The 24935-nt window shown below is 40.1% G+C and overlaps 3 protein-coding genes across 6 annotated transcripts; 2 read left to right on the forward strand and 1 right to left on the reverse strand.

Moving 5' to 3' along the window:
* The first annotated feature begins 862 nt into the window (after positions 1-862).
* LOC306708061 (putative 2-ketogluconate reductase) lies at positions 863-7850 on the forward strand. 3 transcript variants are annotated; one of them, XM_079175750.1, is made up of 10 exons: positions 863-1003; positions 1126-1151; positions 1374-1427; positions 1809-1930; positions 3693-4071; positions 4216-4387; positions 4738-4916; positions 6049-6145; positions 6780-6947; positions 7503-7850. In XM_079175750.1, exons 4-9 carry the CDS (start codon positions 1814-1816, stop codon positions 6934-6936), a joined length of 1101 nt encoding a protein of 366 aa, XP_079031876.1. In that variant the 5' UTR covers positions 863-1003; positions 1126-1151; positions 1374-1427; positions 1809-1813; the 3' UTR covers positions 6937-6947; positions 7503-7850. The 3 variants fall into 3 exon arrangements, with proteins under 3 accessions (XP_079031876.1, XP_079031877.1, XP_079031878.1); XM_079175751.1 differs by lacking the exons at positions 863-1003; positions 1126-1151; positions 1374-1427; positions 1809-1930 and adding an exon at positions 2671-2746; XM_079175752.1 differs by lacking the exons at positions 863-1003; positions 1126-1151; positions 1374-1427; positions 1809-1930 and adding an exon at positions 2718-2793.
* A 588-nt stretch (positions 7851-8438) lies between these two features.
* On the forward strand, positions 8439-12164 carry psmg2 (proteasome (prosome, macropain) assembly chaperone 2). The gene is made up of 7 exons (XM_079176620.1): positions 8439-8604; positions 9624-9795; positions 10076-10134; positions 10349-10467; positions 10558-10737; positions 11461-11581; positions 11810-12164. Exons 1-7 carry the CDS (start codon positions 8548-8550, stop codon positions 11888-11890), a joined length of 789 nt encoding a protein of 262 aa, XP_079032746.1. The 5' UTR covers positions 8439-8547; the 3' UTR covers positions 11891-12164.
* A 996-nt stretch (positions 12165-13160) lies between these two features.
* Positions 13161-23970, reverse strand: ptpn2b (protein tyrosine phosphatase non-receptor type 2b). Of its 2 annotated transcripts, XR_013767445.1 has the most exons (11): positions 23747-23970; positions 23190-23280; positions 22962-23062; positions 20869-20967; positions 19101-19238; positions 18349-18558; positions 18005-18166; positions 16897-17105; positions 16708-16803; positions 15845-16015; positions 13161-14117 (listed from the first exon to the last, which is right to left on the reverse strand). XR_013767445.1 is itself a non-coding variant. In XM_079175860.1 (10 exons), exons 1-10 carry the CDS (start codon positions 23801-23803, stop codon positions 14096-14098), a joined length of 1185 nt encoding a protein of 394 aa, XP_079031986.1. In that variant the 5' UTR covers positions 23804-23970; the 3' UTR covers positions 13161-14095. The 2 variants fall into 2 exon arrangements, 1 of the variants encoding a protein (XP_079031986.1); XM_079175860.1 differs by lacking the exon at positions 15845-16015.
* Between the last annotated feature and the right edge of the window lie 965 nt (positions 23971-24935).

Raw genomic sequence — 24935 nt, forward strand, 5'->3', positions numbered from 1 at the left:
TTTGTAACTTTTCCATAAGTCTTGCTTTGATCTTGTGAAATAAGTACAAGATTAATCCACCTCTTCAGGAGTGTAAAAACCCCTTTGATGAAACTTTATATGAACTCACTCTCATGTCCACACTAAGGCCATAACCTGCACATATTTCCTCACTTTAAAGGGTCACATGATGTAGATTACAAGCCAAAAAGGTGGGGAACCAATGTCCTTCACAATATTGTTGTTGTCTGCTGATTCTACTGATATGCAACTGTTAATAGACCAAAAAAACTCGCGGTGGTTGGGGTCGTCCATCCCACACAAAAGAAGCAGCATAAGTGCAGGCAGGTTGTTTTCAAACACGTGAAGTCACTGTGCTACTACACAGACACAGATTGATGTAATACTGCCATCTAGTGGGTACATGATCAATTGACATTTGTATCCTAATGTAGGTTAGAGCAGGGGTTCTCAATCTCAACCTTTTGTTGGCCCACTTCCGATTGTTAGAAAGAAATCAGCAGATCACCCTCTCAAATAAATGATAAAAAAACCCATAGCATGGCAACAAATGAGAACAAGTTAACAGTAAATATGTTTTACGATACTCACTGTTACCTGCAGTGACCTAAATAAATATGCTGCTTATTCTCACCCATCACTGCCTGCCCTTATGAATCGACAATTAATCGAAAATGTATGTTGATTTTTCTGACATATTTTGTTGCTAAAGCGGATGAGACGTCATGATTGACATGCGCGATGGACAAATGCTGTGAGTGAAGTAGACAGCGGGCGTCAGAGATTAAACCAATCAAATCCCGGTGGGTGGGTTGAATGCCGCCCCGTTCTGCAGGCTGCAAACAGGTAACTTTAACGTGCTCGTGGAAGGATCGGGAATTGTAGGAGGACTTTCCATGACCGTCGCAAGTGTAATAGAACATGTGTAAATGTGTGGCTGCTACCCAATAAAAAATTGTCAGCAACACATTTACTTTATTGACTTTTTATGACACTCATTATTGTGAGTTCACGCATGTCTCTATAATCTGTTATAATTTCTTATAATCGTTCTTATTGTTAGCATTTGTATATGTGACCAAAATATTTCTGTTGTTCATATTACTCTTCCCTTTTATGATTTAGCGTAGGAGGAGAACTGCCAAGAAAAGGTATGTTTTTCTTTTTCATGTACGGGTGGGTGTCCCATTGGTCGCTGTGCAGTCTTGTGCAATCACCACTGAAGCTTCTGCCTGCTCGTCACTACGCTTATTGAATTCCTCCTCTCCTCTCCTCACCTCTCTTTGCTGTTGGGTCAACATCTAAAGTTTAATATTTAATCTTCTACCACTAAACTAAATGTCCTCCTTCACCCCCTCCCTCCTAACCCTCAGTTTCTACTCATTCATGTGAGGAGCAGGCACAGGCTTGGGGGGAAAAGAATAAAGGTGAGGACGAAACAAACAAAAAGTAAATTCAAATTTTGATGCCATTTAAAACTGTCACTACATACATCAAGGTTTTTTTTTAGACTATTTCATGCGTTTTCTTTCCATGCACCTATTTGGGATTGTTTAGCTGAACTACAAGTTAATAATTTATTCATAGCCATTTGACCTGTGGACTTTAACTACATGCCCGTTTTGACATATATTACACATACAGAGTTGTAGAGTTAACACTTTACCGCTCTCTGTTTTATGCTGATTCTCTTGCTGATTCTTTTATTTATTGCCTTTTGAATATATTTTATTCAGCTTCACAGATAATGATCACTGCCAGGCTCCTATTTTTTTGTGTAACATACAATTCTATATTGACAATATCAGCCAGAATGCAAAGTCTCTGCTACATCCGGTGTGTGAGCAGACTGTGGGGTCCAGTACAATCATCCCGGCTTCTCAAAGTGACAAACATGCACAGATCTTCACGCCAACTGCAACACAAAAAGGTAGGCCTATTTATCCAATTTGCAATTTATGAGTTTTTTGGGGGGATGTTAAGGGAACAAACTTTGTTTGGGTAAGAAAGGGTTGGGTGTAGGGCTTAAAATCAGAGGTCTTATAATCATATAATCATTGTGGTCGCAGAGGAATTAAGCATGTAACATTATACAGTTATGGGATAGGAGGGAGAGATGAGTTTTCGGTTCAGGTCTGATTTATGGTCCAGACTTATCTGGACAAATGATAATATTGAAACACAAACTTAGTTATTTTAATTAGTGTATGCAACTATATCAGTTCAGTGCAACCAAATACAAGTTAAGGGACTCTCCATGATCGGTTCACCCGTCATGAGGAGTACTACTTGCATCATGTCACAATGAGTGCACGGGCAGAGTGTGCACAAGTAGGCAGGCAGGTGGCCCAGCCAATCATTTAGCTCAGGCCAAATTAAATCATTGGACGGGCATTAGTTTTATAGGTAGCTGTTGGGATGTAAAGAAAATGTCAACAAATATAACAAAGTTTGCTGAATTACAAAGGGAGAAAAGTATCCATGGCCTAGATGCTTTTGAAATACTGAAAACTGCTAACAATAAAAAGTATTATTAGTAGTATTGTTATTATTAAATGGTAATTGTAGAAATAGTAGAATGAGTAAGACTAGGAGCAATAGTTTTGTTATTGAGGAGGGGGGGGGGGGCTCTTATTTTGAAGTCCTCCACATATGGAGGACTTCCGCCGTGTTCACACCAAAAGCTGCGCGAACATCTGTGAACTGGTAGTTCTTCCTGGTTGAAAAGCAGAGAAAAACAACACACGTGAGAACACGTTTTTAAGTTCCTACTGAATTCATCACTATTCACAGGTGACCTTTGAGTGCACCACTGGTTATGATTATATGATTGTTTATGTGTGATTAATGAGAAGGGATTTGAGTAAACAGAGGCATCCATCTTGGAAACTGTGGGTGCTTTTCAACATGTGAACAGACACTGCTTTCCAAATCGCAGCTTGCATACTGTTTTTACCGGCCGACACGCCCTCTCATTGTTCATCAGTTATGTGATTGGACGCTGCAGCCGATCGGACTGATCTGATTTTTCTAAATATCTCTGGAGTTTCATACCAGAGTGAAGACAGATCACAGATTAAACTCTAGTTTCACCATCTGGTTAAAATATATGTTCATTGTAGACTGAATTGTATCTGATATTTCCCTCAATAACGTTTATTATGAATACAATTAAAATCATTTCCATTCAGTCACGTGAGGCTGATCATTTCAGAGTGTCGGGTTTGATGAGTTATATCATTTAAATTTAACCTGAAACATGGAGCCTAATAAAGTCATTCCAGTATTCAAGAGAAACCATAATCATATTTTGGGTTAATTAATGACATCACTTTCAGAATTTCAAAACATACACACGTAAATAATTTAACGCATTCTGCCGGTAGAAATAAACGGGACACAGAACACAGTATAAATACCACAGACTGTGTATTTATATTCAATGCAGTTTGTTAAAGAGGTGACAGGCTACAGAGAGAAAACACCTCTACTCTGGCAAATAAGCATATTTCCCCAAATGTCAAATTTTGTAATGCTTCTAATATTTCAATATATGTGTTTTAGTGCCTACAATGCCAATAATAAACTAGAGACGTTTGGCCCCTGAGAGTCTGGGGGCCAGGGCAGTTACAGACACCATATACTCCTCTTTGATATGAGATGAACCAAGTGTGTAAGTGCTTTAATTTCAGGTAATGGAGGACAACAAACCATGGGCTCTGATCTCAGAGGTGGGCGAACAAGGTTACATTGAAGAGGTCATGGACATACTGAAACAACACTTCCATATCATCTGCCACAAAGACTTCCTTCAGAACTCTCTGGTGCACGGGCCAAAAATCCAGGCCCTATTAATATGGTTGAATCTCCCAGCAGCCGAGCCTTCGCTGCTCAGATTGCTCCCCTCGCTGAAGGTACTCGCCAACGGAGGAGCGGGCATTGACCACCTGGATTTGCCGTACATCGCCAGTCTGGGAGTGAAGGTGACCAACACGCCCGGTGTCGTGAGCGATGCCACTGCAGATATCGCGATGGGTCTGCTTCTGGCATCGGCACGCAGGATCGTTGAAGGTGAGTCAAGCCAATTTTATTTTTAAAGACCAAAATCATATATTTCTTTCAAGAGTTTAACAATCTGTGTTAATTGCCTCAATGGGGCATTGGTGATGAAATAAACCTTCAGCTTGTTTGAGGCTATGTCCTGTTTATCTGCAGGTCACCAAATGGTTGCAGACCCCAACATTGTCATTATACCGCAAAACCTGATGGGAGTTGAAGTCACAGGGTCGACTCTGGGGATTATTGGAATGGGACACATTGGCTGCAAAATTGCTCAAAGAGGCAAAGGATTTGACATGAAGATCCTGTATCACAACAGGAACAGGAGGTAAATGTTTGATGACATAATAGTTCATTTGGTTCATTTTGAAATTCCTTAGTGAGATCTTAGTCGATGCGTTACATTTTCAGACTAATTCACATCAAATACAGGAATAATTCCTGAACCTATACCTGTTGTACTTGAACCTATACCCGTTGTACAGCCAAAAGATATAGGTAGTGCTAAATGACTAATGACAATTATAACATATAATAGATATAATATGTCAATATCTAATTATGGACCAAAAAATGCTTTGCCATCTTCAGTTCTCACTACTATTCCAGATATTTTAAAGCAACAAATCAACGAGACAATGTTAATGGTCAGCTTTGTCTTTTCTCTGTGCTGTTCAGGAGTGTTGACGATGAGCAGGCGGTTGGTGCGAGTTACCGGGAGAACATGGACGACCTGCTGAAAGAGTCTGACTTTGTCATGCTGGCGGTCAACCTGACCCCAGAAACCACGGGCCTGATCAGCCACAGAGAGCTGTCCCTCATGAAACCCACAGCAACTCTGGTCAACATCAGCAGAGGTGAGAACCATGGGCCTCATTCACCAATATCTTCCAAAGTTTGTACTTAAAGTTCTTCTTGAGAGAGGTCCTAAGAGAAAGAGATTTCAGATTCACTAGTGTTCTGAAATTGCCGAGTTAGCATAGGTAAACGCCCTGCTAATTCCCATGAAGTGGCATCACACTGCAGGGCTGTTTGCACACAGAGTAATTGAAGAGAAAAGTCAAGATTGCCCAAATGAAAGTCTAAAGAGGTTGACGCCCCCGAACCAAAGTTCATAATGTTTGGTAATCGGCAGATCAATTATCTAGTAAAAATTATGATAAATAATGTTGAAATACACAGTGTATGAACCTGTTTAAAAAAACATTACATTGTATAAATCTTAAGATATGAATCATACTTTACCTACTGTGTGGAATTATGGCCAAACTCATACAAAACCAACACTAATCCAATTTTCATGATACAGAAGAGAGCTTAAACATTGTGCAACTGAGGTTGTTTAAAATTCTAGTGAGACAGTATTCATTTAGGGGAATAGGTATATTTAAAACAAGGAATGTGTATTTCATACTAATATTTAAAAGTAAGTAGGTAAACATATATTCATATTTGTTTTAATTATTTGACATGAAACGTGTGGAATTTCTTTTTTTTAACTCGTAGTGAAAGGGTTAAGGCCTGTTGGGTAGGTATAAGTTGAAGCTTATTTTTTTGTTTTCCCTTTAATTACTTTAATGCCTTGTTGGTATTTATTTTTATCATGCATTGTTTTTGGTCAATAAGGACCGAAATATATTATTACAACTTTAAATGTGAAAAAAAAAACTACTTCTGCAGGAAGTGAACTTCAAACCACTGTCATATTCAGAAGCGTAGTGGATATAAGATAACACACACACACACACACGCACACACACACACACACACACACACACACACACACACACACACACACACACACACACACACACACACACACACACACACACACACACACACACACACACAAAAAGCATGGGATGCTATTACTTGTTCAATGTAGAAGTGTTAGAAACAATGTAATCTGAATCCTGTGCTCTCGAGTGTGCGTAGATTCTGTTCTGAAACACTGATGTTTAATCTATTTTTTGACTTTCCGTGCCTCAGGTCCAGTTGTGGACCAGGATGCTTTAGTCAAAGCTTTGCGGTCTGGAACAATTCGTGCGGCGGCATTAGATGTGACTCACCCTGAACCATTACCAAGGTCTCACCACACTCTTTACCCAGAATCACAATTCATTGAAGTGAAACTATGTAACTGTTGAAAGAGCACTCTTCCTCTTTGAATTTAATGTTGTACCCATGCTTAAGAAAACACACTCTTGCTCATTTCAAAACACTAAGAATTTACTTACTTTACATAATAATTCAATTCCCAGCAAAAGGAACATAGACTTTCTGTACAACTGTACAACAATGAACCTCGTCAAACCAATAGATCACAGAGGAAGGCAGCATGTTCACAAGGTGTTCATGGACCCCAGCATCTTACATGCAGTGTAAAAGGACAGCTATTATTAATGTATATCATAGTTGATCATTGTGAATCATTCATACATTTAAAATGAGATACAAGTGTTTAAATGTTGGTGTCAAGACAGTCTTTTAGAAAGATGTCACTAGTAGTTATGGACATAAAGTCAAGTATCACCCTGCAGCTCTGTACAGCTCTGCCATGACTTTGTCCATCTTTGTTCATCTGGCCTGCAACTACACTCTCATCCACCATGTTTCCAGCAGTAGCAGGCAGCTAGCTAGTAAACGTCAAAGGAAGCAGAATTTAACATTTGCCAACTCTTCGCTGGCTCCCAACAATTCCTCTTCTTTATCTTGTGCAGTGATCATCCTCTCCTTGGCCTCCCTAATGTGCTAATCACCCCCCACGTTGGCACCAACACTTACGCTACAACAAGAAAGATGGTGCAGAAGATGGCAGACAATGCTTTGGCTGTACTGAATGGACAATCCATTCCCAATGAAGTCAAACCAAAATGACTTCACTGATGGTAAAAAAGTTACTGTGAAGTTATTCTGAAACACTGATGTTTAATCTATTTTTTGACTTTCCATGCCTCAGGTCCGGTTGTGGACCAGGATGCTTTAGTCAAAGCTTCGCGGTCTGGAACAATTTGTGCGGTGGCATTAGATGTGACTCACCCTGAACCATTACCAAGGTCTCACCACACTCTTTCCTCGCTTTAACTTCACACCAAAGGGACGTACAAGCGCATTTGTATCTGCAGAACAGTCAATAGAAACGCCCTCTCTCTGAATTGACATCACTGGCTTATTTTTCTCAAGCCTGAAAACTGAGTCAAGAGGACGTGCAGAAGTCTAGTTTTCTCTTTGACCACTTGTATTTCTACTACGCATATAAATTATGTGAAAGATGTCCATAGAAGTTATGGACATACAGAGAATCATCACCCATACAGCTCTGTATGTTCCAAGACAGTTTTAGCATCTAAATATTAAATTCTGCTTCCTTTTGAAGCAGAATTTAACATTTGCCAACTCTTTGCTGGCTCCTAACAACTCCTCCTATTCTTCATTCTTTGCAGGGATCATCCTCTCCTTGGCCTTCCTAATGTGCTAATTACACCCCATGTTGGCACCAACACTTACGCTACAACAAGAAAGATGATGCAGAAGATGGCAGACAATGCTTTGGCTGTACTGAATGGACAATCTATTCCCAATGAAGTCAAACCAAAATGACTTCATTGATGGTACCACAACTGTCTGTAGTTGGAAGTGTTTACCTAAAGCAAGAAGCGGTACAGATGAAATTTTTACTTGTTTGTTTTTTCTGTCTAACAATCTGCCATAATTACTGTGATAAACATTATTTACTATTAACTACCTAATGTATACATTTGCAAATATTTAATATCACGTTGCTCAATTAAAATCACACTGAATGGATATGTTGCACCACTGTCATTATCTGTTGTTGATCATTTGCAGAGGTAGTAAATGTTGTTATTATAGCATGCATTATTATATAATTGTTTTACTTTTCATTCATATTTTGGATTTTGTGATTACTTTCAATTCAAACTGTATATACTAGCGATTCTATTGCTTTATCTGTACGTATACATTTTGGCTAAATTGAATGCAGCGTTGCATAAGTATTTTCATTCTATTATTTTTATAATATTATTTGAGTAGTAGTTGGTAGTATTGTAACTTTCATTGTGTTTAAGATTTCAAAGGGACGGGTTCCACATCTTTACTGCACAGGAAATCTTTGCGGAGCTGCAGTTTGACTCTTAATATGCCTGATTATAATATACACTCCTAAAACTCTATTTTAAGTATACATGTACACTAAAAGAGAGATATAGACCGTTAAGCACCGATTGTGACAGCCGGTACAGACCATTACAAAATATTTTTATCAGAAATAAATTCACAGAAGAGTCCATTCAGGCATTCACAGCAGATACCACAGCCGCTCAATCATCCACAATCGACAAAGAGTGAGAGACCAGAAGGACCCCACAGGCATGAAAACAGAAGCCGGGCAAAAATACTTGTAGATAAATATTATTACACTTAAGTCTCTTGCTTGGTACACGTTTGTTTCTGCTAAACGGCGCCATGTTTATCTCTTCACAAAACCCACCGCCCTCCTTCAAAGACTTCACACTCGTCCTGGTGAGTGACTCATCAGTCTGTGCTTTCACTTTCACAAGTTAGACATTGCTGCCTTGTATTATCTGTGTTACTACTAACAGTGCTAGTTTCTTAAGACTTGTGCTGTTTAAAGCTACGGTTGGTTAAGTTGAGACTAGCAAGAGTAACGTTCAGTGTTGCAGCCGCTTTTCCAATGAGTAGTTAGCACCACTAGCTCCAAAAGTCGCTAAATGTCGCCAAATCGGCACCCATAGCACCCCGTCTCTTTAAGCCTCCTTCCAAAGCCACTCTAGCAAAGTTATTATAATGAACGATAACGCATCATAATGAAGGTAAGCGGCTAACATGGCTGTCAGTACTAACGGCTGTAGAGGACCAACTACGGCAAGCGCAATGAGTGTTGGGCGGAGTGCGCGCAGGCAGGTAGACAGGCAGATACTAGATTTGTTTTCTTCCTTTTCTTTGGTCAACACATTAGATTTATTGCTATCGGAATACAAAGAATTTCAACAGATTTTTACAACAAATGTCTTTCTTTAAACATTACCAAACTAGCTTTTTATTTAGATATATAACCCAGTATCACATGTTTGCATTGGTGCAGGAAGTCTTCAGGTCCTGTACTTCAGAAAAAGTACCAATACCACACTGTTAACATATTCAATTACAAATAAAAGTCCTGCATTTTAAAAGTGAAAGTACTCAATGTAGGTAAATGGCAACTTGTACTATTACATGTCATTATATCATTAATACTCATGTATTTACATTTATGTATTACCCTTTATTTATTTTTAAATAGTGCTGAGATTAGTCATTTACATTATGGATGAATTTGCTGGTTATTTTCTCAGTTATTAGAGGAATTGTTTGGTTTGTATAAAGTCAGTAAATAGCAACAAATGCCCAAACATATAAAGAATTGAATTGAGGAAAAGCAGCAAATCCTCACATGAGAAGCTGGAACAAAAGACTTAAAAAAATAATACGTTTTCAAAATAGCTGCTAATTGCTCTTTATTGTTGTTTATTGCCCCCCAGCCAGCAGTGGCTGTTGGTAACGTGGGCCAGCTGGCCGTGGACCTCATTGTGTCCACTCTCAACATGAGCAGAGTGGGCTACATACACACAGACTGTCTCATCCCCATGACTGGAAACAACCCGTACACCACCTGTAAAGACGACGCTGAGGAGCTGCACACACCTGCAGAAGGTACCGTCTAAATGAGCACCTGTGAAGTAGATGGAGAACTTAAAACAGTAACAATGGCAATGCTATCAGTCAAACTCATCTTTAACTTTATTTATTATTGTGAGTTTGTACTCACAGTAGTGACGCTGTTCTCCAAGTAATTGGTTTTCGAGGACTAATGTGACAAATTAATCCCGTTTCTTTACTGAATGGACCAAAACATGGTCTCAGTTGGTATCGGCACACTTTGAATAAACTGTGAGACAGCTCATTAAATCGGTCAACCTTTTCTCTTCATCAGTTTACACAGCAGCAGAACTGAAGATGGCAGTTCTTCAAATCAGGGCGCCAATTATTCAGGTAAAACCGCAGCAGGAGTTGATGGTCCAAAGGAGTGTTTTTTGTGTTTATGGCCTAAATTGTATAATCCAGTTTTATCTACTTGTGATGTTTGAAGAGATCATTAACTACAACTTGTATCTTCCACGCTGATGTAGTTTGTGGTTCCATGGACCTAGAATGATGTTTGGCATTATTGCATTTGTAGCTCTAACCTTTGTGTTTGTGATTGCAGACAAAATCCAAAAAGTTCCGTCAGCTGCTCGTGTCTTGGATCAAAGCCAGCGGGTTCTCCAGGACCGTGGTTCTGTCCAGCAGCCACGCCTACCAGAGGGACGACCAACAGCTGAAGGGGTACCTAACCACGCACTCGCACGCCATCACCGCATGTCTTTGCCTGAGCGTTTTTTACAATCTCTACTAACGACTATGTGTCAATGTCAGCACTCCTTTGAGGTACCTGGTCACTCCGGCCCTGCTGAAGGTGAGTGCGGTTGCGTTGGAGGAGCTCGGCTGGAGGGAGATGGAGCGGGTGGCGGCCTTCCCGGGACTGACGGACGCCGACACAGACCCGCGCCTCTACGTCCCCGGAGGAGGCATAACCAAAGGACTCTACGTGGACAGGTAGCGAAGCGAGAGCTGCAGTGGCCCGTTGGCCACTTCCTACTGAACGCAAGGAGGAAGAAAACATTTTATTATTTATGTGCTTAAGTTTAAGAAGTAAAAATGTGGTTGTAACTGCCCTCTGTCTACGAGACATGAGTCATGGTTCTGTATAATTCACCAATTATAGCAACACGTTGAGCTGGTTATGCATGCAGCATTCATTACTTATTAGATGCAGTCATAATTGTGCACCAGCTGTGTGTAGAAAGAAGCTTGTGATGTGTAACCATGTGATGACCTAACCACGTCTTCATTCTTTCTCTTCAGGCTAAGGTCGGTAATGTTGAGAAACTAGCAAGAGTACGCCGGATTTTTTTAAATGATCCACCCGAAAGACGTTTGATTCATTGATTGCTGTCAGGATGTAATGACAATGTCAATAAAATTATCAAAAAGATTTTTGAAGAGCATTACCAACCCTACCTTTTTAATTATGAGAAGTTGCTCATACTGCACTGAAAAAAACATGCTGAATCCCAAAAGCTAATGCTTCTAAAGCATCACACTCATTTCAGTAATTACACTTTAAAAGGTAAAATGACCTTTTATGTCATGTTACATAGTATTGTGTGTTCCTACTTCAATGTGGCTGGAAAACCTGCAGAATATCTTTTAGTATGAAAATATCAAAACACAATTTCTCGACTATAATATATTGTTTTCTGGACATTGTGCTTTCAGCTGTGCAGAGGACCTCCCGCTGGCTGTGCTGCTGCTCTTCTGTTCAGAAGGCGACAACATCCCAGACGCCTTCACGCTCGTCAACCACCTCAACGACTGGCTTCATCTGCTGGACAATCCTGTAAGTGACACGTCAGATAACAGACATTTGCCTCCATATGGTATTTAATCATAGTGGAAATGATTAGTTTGATTCAGAACTGTTAATATACTATATTTTGTGAACCTAATGGGATAGTTCAGAGTTTTTGAAGTGTATCTTCATCCATAGTCGGTGTACTAAGACTCGGATTAACTACTACTCAGATTATAACTTCTTAATTATTGTTTTGCCTGATTCTCATTTCAGAGCCAAAAGCCCAACAAGTGGAAGATCCCGACTTCCTGGAGTCTTCTTTTTGGCAATGGCATTCCTCCAGCACTGTTCTGATACCTACATATTTAGTTCTAGCTCATAATTAGCTTCTAGGAACAGCAGCAACGTCTCATATATATATATATATATATATATTATATTGAGTTGTTAACTGACCCCACAACAACCCAACCCTCTCGCTCTCCAACATTTATCCCAGTTTCCTTTATTCTGGCAATGATCTATTGTGTGTACAAACATTGTCATGTGCAGGAATTTCATACTATTTCCAAGTATTGCAGCGTTTGACAGATTTATTTTTTTTTCCCAATAAAAGATTGTGAATTTATCTGAAACGATCAAGACGTTGATTGTAACTCTCACTGAAACCTCGGCCTCAGCCCGCTTAACCGAAAGTGGTTGGCTCGGTGCCACAGCGTCTTCCTGGCAGTACCGCCTCTGTAATTTGATTCTTTTCTTACCAACATGTTACAACAAGTTACACGGTGAAAAAAAAAAACACACACTACTCTGATTCATACTTTGTGAAAGCTGTTCAGCCAAGTCTGTGGTTTTTCCTCTCTGTCTGGATCATTGTTTTGAGTGGATTCTGTGAAGGACTGCTTCTGGGGGAAGAATGTCCCGACAGCGTTTTTTAAAGAGGGAACCATCAAATGAATGTTTTTGTTCTGAAAAAGTCTATATTTAGAAAAGTACTGCTGGCACGCATGTAAAAATAGTTTCTTAAAAATAGTTTTGGGGATCTTAACACTCTTTCAACCCTAAAAGCATTTTTTTTAGATAATAATTCATAATTCATGCTGTTTGAATTGCTACGCTAACATTAGTGTTATAACCAGAAGACTGTTAGCTTAGCATAAAGACTGGAAATGTGAAAACAGCTCGCCTGGCTCTGTTCCAGGGTAACAAAAATCCACCTTCATCTACAGCTCAGAATGTACACGTTATATCTCGTTTGGTAAATCCTTAAAATAAAAACATTTTGTTAAAATAAGCTGCTGTTTCATGGATGGCGTCCTGAACTGTCTTTGCTAAGAAAGCAGCAATTTCTAGACCCCAACTTCTACACCCCTGTATGGATTTTGTTTCCAGTCTGTATGATAAACTTACTTGTTCTCGTACACGTGCGACACGTCAGATTCCGCTAACGCTCCTTAACTCAGATAACTGTAAATAACCAGCGTTGAGGCCCAATCTTGTCAAAATATAAAATTATTGCATAAAGTTACATCCTTTTGTGTGTATTAAAAGTGCTGCTTATGACAAATGTACTAACAGGTTTGTGGTGACCAGTAACCAGAAAAAGAGCAAAGACGGATTGTTATGTAAACTAGATAATACCAGTTTTATTTGTAGATTACACTCTAAGAGAAAAGGGAAAAATTAAGACAGTTTCAGTTCAAAAGGAGAACAAGTCATCAAATCAGGTTTCTACTGTATTCAAATCTGTAACACCGTCGTTCGTCTCTTTTTGTTGTTTTTTTTACAAGCAAAAATATGTCTTTTTTTACACACATCTTTTTAAAAAGAACACTATGTACATCATGGAAACATTACATGCCACTGAATTTCTCACGTGGGAGGAGGCAGTGCTTTTCATTCCCCCCTGCCCCATCACTGCTGAAAAACTTCAAGTAATCTCTTATAAAAAAATAGAACATTTATTTTTGCCTCTGGAAAAAGAAAAAAAGGTTTTCTAAAAATACACATATGAACAGCATTACAAATCGTCAATGCTTTAGCCCCTAGTCCGATATTCATAAATGCAAAAGACTCATAATAGAATGTAAAAGCTGCAAATAATAACATTAAAGCAAAAAAAATAAAATGGTTTTCTGACTCCAGAAGCAGCGCAGGCTGTGGTTTGAGGTGTAGTTGGGGGGAGAAAGCGCTGGTGTGTTTTGTCTTTTCAAATGTGCTGTCTTCGAAGAATGTCAAAGTGTCGGCTGTAAACAGTTTAGAGAGGATGAGGAGACGAGGGAAGGCTGTGAGGTGAAGGGACCGAGGAGTGACAAGCGGCTAACGGGACCAGGAAGAAGGAGATGAGCGGTGGCTGAATAATGTTTCAGGGCTGGGACATTAAAAAAATAAAATAAAATCAAAGCGATGGGGAGGAGAGCTGGTTGTGGCGGTGGAGGAGAGGAAGAGTGGTTAGGAGTCGAGGAAGAAGGACACAGAGGTTGTGAGAGAGCTGGAGATCCCTGCCGGTTGTTGGCTTCGCTGCCAGAGCTGTAGCTGCGTGGCCGCAGGCGGTGGTAGTTAGCAGTCGCTGGTTTTCGCCCTGTCACAAGACACAAAGTATTTAAAAGAGGTTGAACTCGAGACACGATCTTCTACCAGAGTGTCGGTGAAGCTCAAAAGTGATCAAAGGAAAGTCGTGCCACACAATCAGGTCAAGTTTACGAGATCAAACTCAACCACGGGGAAGAAAATCTCAAAAATAAAAGGTAGTTTTGCTGCTAGCAGGAGCTGTGGCACGATGCCTCGGATCACTTTGATCACACCAACAGTAGATTGAGTATAGATGCAGCTGAAAGCAGCAATAATGTTTAGTGAGCAATGCGTCACACGGTGTTCAGATGCTCTCAGCTGCAACATTTACACGTCCATTTAGTTATTGCAGAGCGTTAGAACACGTGGTTAAATGTGATTATCTGGGAGTGGAACTAAGACTCATCCAAGTGTGATGTAGGAGGGTTTGTTGATGAGAGTAGCGCTGAAACAATTAGTCAATAAGTTGATTAGTTCATGAACAGGTCAATTATCAAGCAAAAATGACAAATATTCTCTGGTTCATTTTCTATTTTTCTCAATTGGATCATGTAGATTGAATATCTATTGTTTTTTTTTTATCTGTTGTAACAAAAAAAAGATGTAACCTGATCATCTGAGAAGCCATCATTGGAAAGTGTTTGGAAAAGGGCGGGAACTCTCAAAAAAAAATACTTGGCAGGTGATTGGATGAACCATCAGTCAATCAAACTGTTGCCGAAGCCAGTCGGAAGAAAAGCCAAAACGTCTTTTCCATCGAGAAAAGCCTTCAGTACGGTTCTCTGCTCTTCTTTCAATGAAGAAATACTTCACAGTTATTAAAATAAAACGGATGCTATTGCAGCGTCTGCGCTAACCTCTTCAGGGGCCGCCATTGTTATTTTTGACACACCTAAGCCACGCCCCTAGCTGCCAGTTGCTCCTCACAGGACACTGATTGGTCCGCATAAAGACCGCATAGCGGTGACACCATAGGTTGATCGAAGGTAAATTAATCAACTACTATTTTGATCATTTCAATTGTTCTCTCGGTCATTTTCAAAGCAAAAGATACCAAACATTCCTGTTTTGTTTTACGCGTTAATTAAAGGATTATTTTTGGGGAGTTTTGGACAATACAAAACAGCAAAAGACTACAGAATTGTTGATTGCTCGACGGCCCTCCTAGATCTCACCATAACTCTCCTGATGAATCTCGAAACCTCCAAACATCCATTCAAACTTTAACAAGGCCGGAACTCAACTGATGCAGTTTAACACCAACAAACCAATTAGCTAAACTGACGTAACAACCTCGTGAAACAACACAGGAACATGCAACAAACTCACAAGAAGTATCTCTTCTTTGCTGTAGTACTTAATTACTTCTTTTGATTCAATGATTCTACATTCTCTGTTCTAAAACACACGCTTGTCATCACAAACTAGCAGCACTTTCATGTGCAAAGCAATTGTTTAGTGAGGAGAAAGCTTTAGTGGTTCACAGGACTGAACAGACTGAAAAATTTGAATCTTTGGTGCACAGCATAACTTAGCGCCTTGCATTATTCCAACCCAACCTGACATTTCAGAGCTTCAACACTTTAACCACAAATGTACACACACACACACACACACCATGCTAGAAATGCAGCCAAAACGAACTCCAAACCGCAGGAACCAAGCAAATCATGAAAGGAAAGAGCAAAAACCTCAACAGAAACAAAAACACAGCAGACACCAGCAGTGCACTCACACCTCCTTGTACAAGACTTGGGGCGTTCGTTTTAAAAGCTGTGGGTAAACCTCGTCCTGTAAATGAGCTCTTCGAGGTTGTTGCTGTCACAGAGGGGGGAGGGGGAGGGTAAAGATACGCGGCCCCCCGCTGGACAGGCCAGCCCTTGTCATGTGCAGCAAATGCAGCCCAAACTGTCCGAGAAGAAGAGTTGAGACCTCGTCAGAAAATGGTGCAGTTTGGGCCGAAATGACTGGAACAACAACCGACATGTCACACAACAAAAGGAGGGCTGCTGGGAAATGACTTGGTGAGCCATTTTCTGCCGGGTGCACAGTCATCAGAAATAAAGTGCTTCGTCGGGGCAAACGCGTCCTGCCTTCATGAGAAGGTGAAGTCGATGTCAGCTAGCTACACAGGTGGCTTCACACTAAATGACTGAGAATGTTGAGGGGGAGGGCTGAACTCTGTATGAAGTCTAACTGGTGCCAATAGGAGGATGAGTCATGCACTGGGAAAGCCTACCTGGATTTCCTCAAAAGAAATGAAGCTGAAAAGTGACTCATCTCTTTTCCATTACAGGAGCTGTTGAGTAGAACTGCAGCGTTTCTTTTCGGTCTAAAGGGAACTAGGAAACTTAGGAAGCATGCTAAATGATGTCGCACTGACGATTTTCTACGTCTGGAACCAACAGTAGCTCTCTGTCTTAACACTTGCGGTGGATTAGATATGGTCGGTCAGTGTTGATTAATACAAATTACAGGATGTAAATGAATACAAAAGTGGCCTTTGTGACGGTGTTTCACAAATCACCGTGGAAGGCGACAACAAATTGATGCTTTGCGTGTGAACAATGAGGTGGTTTCGTCCGAAAGATATAAATCACCTTTTTCTCTTCTTCTCCGAGTCGTTCGCCCTGGGCTTGCTTTGGGGTGTCTTGGCTGTGCCTGATTTGGAAATGCTGTCTTCCCTGCGTCGTTTGCTGTGTAAAAAAAAAAGGAGAGAGAGAAAATAGGTAAACGGCTCTCAGCTATTCAGAGCCTCTATCGGCTGATTACGGACTCGGTGTACTGACTGTGTCGTGCCGCCTTCCTGCTCCTGCTCCTTGCAAGGAGACTGCGCTGGTACTTTGCTGTCCTGTCTGTAGTCGCCTCCCTCCTCCAGCTGACCTCCCCGCTGGCTGCCGTTGTGTCGCTCTGTTGCACACCTGGCTGGGGGCTGAGTGGAGGGGGGCGACTCTGCTGCCGGCTCCTGATCTTCTCTGGACAACTCCCGCCACCGGTTCTACACGAGGGAGAAGAATAGGGAATACAGAGAGAAGAGGAAGGTAGTTTATCGACTCACTTAAAGCAAAGAGGCAAAGTGTCTGTGGGACCTGTCCCACAGGAGGCATGCAAAACGTTCAATCATTATGATCAATATCAGTGTAAAGGGACTCCACGTCCAAGAGTCAGGATGTTTGTGGTCCTTAAGGATGTAAAAGGTTGCGTATCATAATAAATTGAGAGTCCTTTTGACAGCACACTGACACAATCTGAGGTTTGATGGATAAACATGTTTTCTTGCTCCGATTCCTGAGGCTCAGCCACTGCTGTGGCCCCGTTTAGCATATGTGTGTCCTTGTGTGTTGCACTATAGTTCGGTACTTCCGACATCCTTCACAAAAGTAACTAAGCTAAGATAAACCACTCTGCTATGAGTGCCAACGGTAAAGAGAGGCAGAGACAAAAAGACAAATACAAACAGAACAATGGTAAAAGGTAAGGAACTCATAACATGAAGGGAAATTACTGCTCTTTATAGAGACAAATGGGTGAAATACATAATGGAGGTAAGTTCAATTAGAAAGAACATTCACATTTCTCGGCCAATGGTTTTCCAGCGTGGGCGTAAAATAAACCTGAATGTCAATTGAATGTCAGTCATGTCAGCTTCTAACCTCTCTGACTGCATCAATTAAACAGCAGTTTCTATTTGTGTTCGTATGTAATCAGAAGCCTGGATAAACTCACAAACAGACTTAGTACAGTCTGTGTTTGATCTTGATCTTATATACATCATGTGCTTCTGGATTTACAATCAAACAAGAGACACCACGGAGAGGAACAAGTCCTTAGTGTACTGAGTGACAGAATTAGACACATTAGTGTGTGTGTGTGTGTGTGTGTGTGTGGTGCAGCTACCTGTACGGAGGAGTCTCCCGTGATGTGCTTGGATCCTTCGAGGACAGCCATGAAGGAGAAGCGCAGCTGGTCCGGGGTCTGGATCAGGCCCATGCGGTACTTCCTCATGTCCAACAGGATGCTTTTGATGTCCACTGATGACGGCTCTTTCCTCTTCCCCATCTGGACGGGAAAGAATTCTACATTAGCTCAGCTAACCAGGACGATAACATTAAATAAAAAGGTGACGTGCTCCCTGGTCTGTGTTGGCACTAACACACACACATCTAAATGATGAATCAACAAAAGGCGAATCTTTCCCCTGAGTCAGAATATGTAAACACTGATACGAACAAAGGACTCACCAGGACCACACACGTGTCGACCAATGAAAACGTCCCCGAACGTCCGATTCCAGCGCTACAGTGCACCACGGCGGGCCCGTGGTCCACCCCCAACGCTCCCGACTCGCGCACTTTGAAGAGGAAGTTAAGGAAGGATGCCGGGGACTCGGGGACACCGAAATCTGGCCACGTGGTGTAATGAAAGTGGAAGATCTCTCTCTTTTCCCCGGTCTGTGAGAGCACACGGAGGTCTCATTAGCGGGTACAAAGCTTTCATTTATCTGCAGTTTGTCAGTGCTTATTTTTTTTTGTATTTTTATCAGCTCTGTTTGAGGTGAGCTGAGGTTATTCCAGTGTTTGAGAGCTGAACTAAGCAAACACTTCCAACGGTTTCAGTTTCAATTCATGCAAGAAAAGCAGGTTCTGAAAGCTTGCCACATCAAACACGTGCCGTGTTCTCATGCTCGTTTTTCTTAAAACCACCTTGACAGTTAATAAGAAAGATGGATTCAAGAAAATCATAACAGGAGAAACATAGTAGTTAGAGCATATACTGTGTATTTTACATAGTGGAATCTACAGCTCACATACACTGAAAATACTTTGGATGTGTGGAAATATAAAACGGTTTAATCCGTCGGTTAAAACAGAAAACGTGATTTCAGTTCTAAGAAGCCTCAGAAAACACGTGTTGGTGTGATACCCGTGAACCATTTCACTTCTTCTCTGACACCTTTAAAAGGGAAAGTCCCTGGTAGTAAACGAAAACCTACGCTAATGTTCTGCAGCTCCAACACTCTGGTGGTGTAGTAAGACTTGGTGTCTTCTGACAGCAGCGTGACCAACAGACGAGTGTCTCTGAAGGCCATCTCCCTCTCCTCAGCTGTGGGCCAGTACTGAGCACACTTTTCCTGTCACACACACACACATGGAGAAAGTAGAGAAACGTGGTGAGAGACACCAAAATACACCGGATTAAAAGCAGATGCTGGTCTTGAGGTAAAGCAGCTGACGACTAACAGGAGGACAGGTTGATCCTCTCCACTGAGACGAAAAGCTGGATAATAAATCAAACAATGCTTCGGATAAACATCCTCTTTGTCTTCTCTCTTCCCCACAAACCTGCACACGTTACTCACACAAACAGTTCATGTCACACTTACATAATAATACACTTTCGCACTCTCAATATGTTGCTTTTCTATTAACATAAACAACTACACATCTATACCGAATCCAACCTCTGCTTTGTGACACCGAATATATTGAAACACAGCTCATTGTGCTACAGCTGTTATCTATTTTGTTGCGCATCTGTCGTTCTAATTTAGGTCATTTTTTTTGTGTTTTGTCACATTGCAATTATAATAATAATCTAAAATTGAAATGAGTCAGTTCTATGTTTTGCATATATTTTGTTTTCACAGTATTATTTAGGTATTTTTGTGATTACAGTTCTTACACCAAACTGTAACATAACAAGAAAAAAAAATCCTAAAATACGCATAATATACTTTTTTTTTTAACTTTTATTATTTTACTTCCCTCCTCTTTTTATTAGTATTTTAACCTATTTTTTGTTGTAAAGCACTTTAAACCTCATTTCTTGAAATATATATAAAATGATGATTATTATTATTATTGTTATGAACCAGTAATGGAAACAATGAAATCTTCCTCACATAAAGTTAAGATGAGAAGTTTGACTCAACTCCAAAACAATTCCTGATTTATTACACTTAATATTATTCAGGGAAGAGCAAGTCTTCTGTCAGTACTGCGGTCAAATACTCTGACATATCTTTAAGTTATATCTACAACAAACACGTCACCATGCAGTCTGTTCTTAGTAAATAGACAACAGCCAGAGCTGTTCAGGATACGTCTATCATGTAACCGTCCCTCTGTAGGATTGGAGAGTCGGCCTACATAAAAGGATCCTTGTGAGGTTTATCATATTCGTGGACGAGGTACTTTTTTTTTTTTTTTATATATCTTCTATTTCCAAGAAAACACTCAGCGAGAGAATCTCATGACCCGGCGAGATCCAATCCAGCTGCTTTACTGAGAAAGAGAGAGATCACAGCTGCTCTGCTGAGGGAGTGTTAGCACGCACGCGCACGTGTGTGTGTGTGTGTGTGTGTGTGTGTGTGTGTGTGTGTGTTTAATCAGCACATCACAGGATCAGAGGATTTAAAAGGAGTTGAGAGGTTCGGCTGCGTCCTAGTTCCTCACGTACATCTGTGAACACACTATGAAAACAGTGAATTCCTGTTATCCTGCTGACCGGAGAGGGACGCTTCACAGTCGACCATTTAATCAAACATGTAGAAATGATTTCACACTGTGAGCGGGCTGCAAACTTCAACAAAGTATGCGTGTGTTGCTGTGGATAAAGTGGTCGATGTGTGACTAGTCTTTCTGTGGTCTATTCATTATTTCGGCAGTCTGTCTGTCTGTGTTATGTGTGTGTGGGTGTGTACGAAACCAGACAAATGTCAACCCAGACAATGTGATGCCGTTTTATTACCGTGTACTTACCGAACCTTTCTCGATGACCCTGTTGAGCATAACGATCGCCTTGGTCTTCTGCTCCCAGATCATGAGCCAAAAGTGGCCACAGGTGTTCCTGAGGGGTCCCTGTGGACAACAAACACACACACACACACACACACACACTAATCAGTTACACGGCAGGACACTGGGAAATCATTTTCAGTTGAAGTGTGTGTAATCTTTCCAGCCTGACTGAACATTGATAACATTAAGCCATAATTAATCTGATAACTGTGCAACTAACAGGTGGTTATTTAAAAGGCCAAGACTGCTAAAGGTTACGATGTGGTTGAGATGAGAAAATGTCACTCTGTAAGGCGCGATATCTTTAAATGTCTCTCAAATAACACAGAATAGATAACGTTCACAAAGGCAATGCTGAGACACTGTCAACAAGTCGTTGCTTTTGTTGCTTTTTTTGTCATTTGTATATTCAATAAAATGTAACAGGAATTTTAAAAAACGCCATCACGTAGGGTAATAAACTTAAGGACTGTGAAATACTCAAACCCTGATAAGTAATGAATTTCAGAGCGTCTCTTATCAGTGTTGTGGTCCATTATAAATACTGAACAAAATACGGATGAATGGTGCAGTATTTTTGCACAGAAGGTTTTCATATTTTTGCAAGATAACATCCCAAAAATGTCTGCCTGTTGATCCACAAATATCGCAAGAAACTTGATATTTCTGTCGTGTCACGTCGACTTGAGCAAACTTCCTGTGGCTTTTAACTAATGACACAGTATTCAGTTTATGGTGAGCAAGAACCAGTTTTATCAGCCCAGGCTCAGTTTTCTGTGGTCATGCAGGCAAGAAAGAAAAAACATTACATGAAAAAAAGTAAATTTTGTCCTTTCATTTGCTGAAGACATGAGCATGTTCAAAGTTGTGTGGGATGAAGACGATGTTTGGTTTCTGTTCAGTACGTTAAAGTTCACATCTATGGCCTGATTAATAAGGATAGTTATAACATATATTCTGATATGTTCATGGCTAACACTAACACTGTCTGTAGGCAAGGGTGTTGTGAGAACACACATATAAAAAAAGATTTAATTATCACTCAATTATGTATCACCTTGCTTAGTTTTGGTATTATTGTTTTTTACAGTTTATGCAGAAAAGGATACAAAATAGACCATGATGGTGATATTATAATTTTAATCCGCCATTTTCTCAAAGGTTGCAATTTTATAAGTGTAACTGTTTATAGATTAATGTAGCAAATAATTAGGTACAAAATACTGTGTGACCTTTACATAAATATTTCCATTAATAAATAAATAAATCACAATATCATGAATTTATGTGCTTGTATGTATACAAACATAATAAATAACCATTATTGATGAATACCAAAGTTAAGAAAGATCAGGATTAAACAGGCTACTTCTACTACTACGTAATTTACTAAACATATCAAAGATAGAGCAGCAGAGAGAGCACACTCTCACCAGATGTACTTTACTTTGTAGCTACATAAACACACACAATGTGTCTCAGAACCACACACACTCCTCCAGTTCACAGCGATGCAGAAGCTTTACACATCACTTATGATTTAGGTAAATAAAAGCACTTCTTATCATCCATCAGGCTCAGTGGCATGACATGTACACACATACTTCACAATGCAGTCTGGAGAACAACAACCGGCCTGCTGCTCAGCCAATCTAGTACCTTTTAAAGCGCTATACAAATAAAATGTATTATTATTATTTATTACACTTATTTACTTATCTGGCATATCTGCCACAACACTTAACGAGCCTTACAGACTTCCAACTGAACAGTTTACACCAAAGTAATGGCAAGAATGTATCAATTAACGCTGTGCCGTTAACACGTTATATTACAGTACTTAAATAATAACATATACACTTTCATGTAGCTTTTGTTAAGTTTAGTGGTGAACTTTTTCAGCGCCTGAATGATCAGTTAAATGATAATTCATCTGTATATCTGTATCTGTTTGGTTGGACAAAACCAAACAATCTGAAGACGTCACATTGGTGTTATGGTTATAAACGCTATATAATATATTTATATATGTATTATAAAAGCCTGGGACTTGCCTGAGTCAATATGTAACTTCTCTGGGCTTCCTCCATGACCAACAGACTTGCATTGATGTAGTCGTTGTCCGTGCCCTCCAGCTTCACCCGGCTGTGATCGACTGCAGGCAACAATGAGAGGAAAATGATGCGTTCATTATTATAAGATTGGCTGTAAACTGACCAAACACTGTTAGCAGAAAAAAAACATCACACTGGGAACAAGTTTCCACCAAAAAGTGTACCTACATGGACTGACATCTCTGTATCTGTTTCGGTTGCGGTTCTCTGGACACTTAGCCACTTTGAAGGAGCACTCGTCGGACTGATTCCTTATTTCCTGGAAACGACAGTGAGATTGTTTATAAACAAGAATAGCATTAAACTAGCGTTAGATATGAGCAAGCAGGAACCCAGTAACAACCTAGCTGAGATGCGTTTGTCCAATAAATACATAGTTACTTTCAGCACTGACCATTACACAACGTGTCGAAATAAGATCCTAGTAATAGAGTATAAAGTCTCTATGTAATGTAGACGTTAGCTAATCACAGTGAGCAACAACCACATGCACCATAACACCGACTAAACTAACGGTAACATTCACGTTACCGTATTTATTTAGTTGTTGCAGACACGCTGAAAATAAATAGAACCGGCAGAAAACTAAAATATGAAGGAAACTGTCGATAAATGACAGGTTACATATCGGACAGTTGATGAGCTAGCCTGTTAGCTTGCTAGATTAATGCGCGCTTGAGGTACTATCTGTGTTAGCTTCGTGCTAGCTATGCTAACAGACTTACTAGGTAGAGTTTTTGCCACTGGCCCTCTGAATCTATGTCTTCAAAATCCTGGTCCATTTTCACCGTGGCAGTGCCAGTCTGTTGTAATCAAGGTACGTGTACTTAGCTGTCCGACTATCTACCTCATTACTTTGTACAGGCTGGAGGAGCTTTTTTTGTCGAAAGGATTAATAACTTCCCTAAGCTAACGAGCTCTCGCTAGTGTTTGTCTAAACGCTGTGGTGTGTTTGTCCGTTATCTCGCTGGTGCAGTTGACATCTGAAGGAGCGACGTGTGCGCATGCGCCAAAAGAGGTCCTCCGGTGGCTGTCAAAAACAAACACAGCAAAGATATTCACTGAGCACGAGATGTCAAACAACCATCACCAACTGTCTAGAGCGCCTCTGTGAGGAATACAAAATAATATGATTTCACCACATAAATCTGTAGATTATTTTTGTTATATTAGAAAAATACGTGTTTATAAACACGTATTTTTTTGGGAGAACGTTCTTGTGTATTAATACATTTGATCGCTATGTTGTTTAACTGTTAGAGCTATAGTTGTTCAATTTAATGATAAGTGATCAAAAAAATCTATTAAGATTATTCTTATTTTTGTTAATTAATTCATAATTTGGCCCATAAAATATCTGAAAATAAACAGTGATTTTAAAAACTAGGTTGAATGGTGAACATGTTTTAACATGCCTGAAACATAAAGACACCTACAGTGATGTGATGATCCCCCACGAGAGCGGTAATCAGCATGCAACAACCTTGTACGGACCGGCAGTGTTGAAAACCCTTACATTAGATTCAAGAAATGTGACATACATTATGTTGAATTACATGGAAGTGATGAAGAAGCCATCTAGATTATTACTTTTCATAATCATTTGGCCATAAAAATGCAATTCATGGCAAATGTGACACAAGATACATTATGTGTGATATGGCTACAGTGATGATTACTGCTTCCATACATACAAAGTCTCTTTATCAGCCGGCTTTATCAGAGTATATTGTGAGAACGAATTACACAAGACAGAAAAACACAAGTTGAAGACAATGTTCTCTTTCAAACTACTGACAAATATTAAGAAGCCCTGAGGAAATGTGACAAACATTTAAAAACACACATATCTGCCGGCGAGCAATGTGACATTACAAAAAGCAGAAAACAGTTTGTGACTGTGTGTGTTTTGGG

The sequence above is a fragment of the Pholis gunnellus genome (assembly GCF_910591455.1).
Source record: "Pholis gunnellus genome assembly, chromosome: 16".
NCBI lineage: Eukaryota > Metazoa > Chordata > Actinopteri > Perciformes > Pholidae > Pholis > Pholis gunnellus.

Coding starts and splice junctions, on each gene's coding strand:
- ptpn2b (XM_079175860.1), bottom strand. CDS start 23,803: ATGGACCAGGATTTTGAAGACATAGATTCAGAGGGCCAGTGGCAAAAA. Junction 23,281..23,746: donor AGTGGCAAAAACTCTACCTA/GTAAGTCTGTTA, acceptor TGTCGTTTCCAG/GAAATAAGGAATCAGTCCGA. Junction 17,106..18,004: donor CGGGAGACTCCTCCGTACAG/GTAGCTGCACCA, acceptor TCCCTCGTGTAG/AACCGGTGGCGGGAGTTGTC.
- LOC306708061 (XM_079175750.1), top strand. CDS start 1,814: ATGCAAAGTCTCTGCTACATCCGGTGTGTGAGCAGACTGTGGGGTCCA. Junction 1,931..3,692: donor GCCAACTGCAACACAAAAAG/GTAGGCCTATTT, acceptor CTTTAATTTCAG/GTAATGGAGGACAACAAACC. Junction 4,072..4,215: donor GGCACGCAGGATCGTTGAAG/GTGAGTCAAGCC, acceptor GTTTATCTGCAG/GTCACCAAATGGTTGCAGAC.
- psmg2 (XM_079176620.1), top strand. CDS start 8,548: ATGTTTATCTCTTCACAAAACCCACCGCCCTCCTTCAAAGACTTCACA. Junction 10,135..10,348: donor TCAGGGCGCCAATTATTCAG/GTAAAACCGCAG, acceptor TTGTGATTGCAG/ACAAAATCCAAAAAGTTCCG. Junction 10,468..10,557: donor GACGACCAACAGCTGAAGGG/GTACCTAACCAC, acceptor TGTCAATGTCAG/CACTCCTTTGAGGTACCTGG.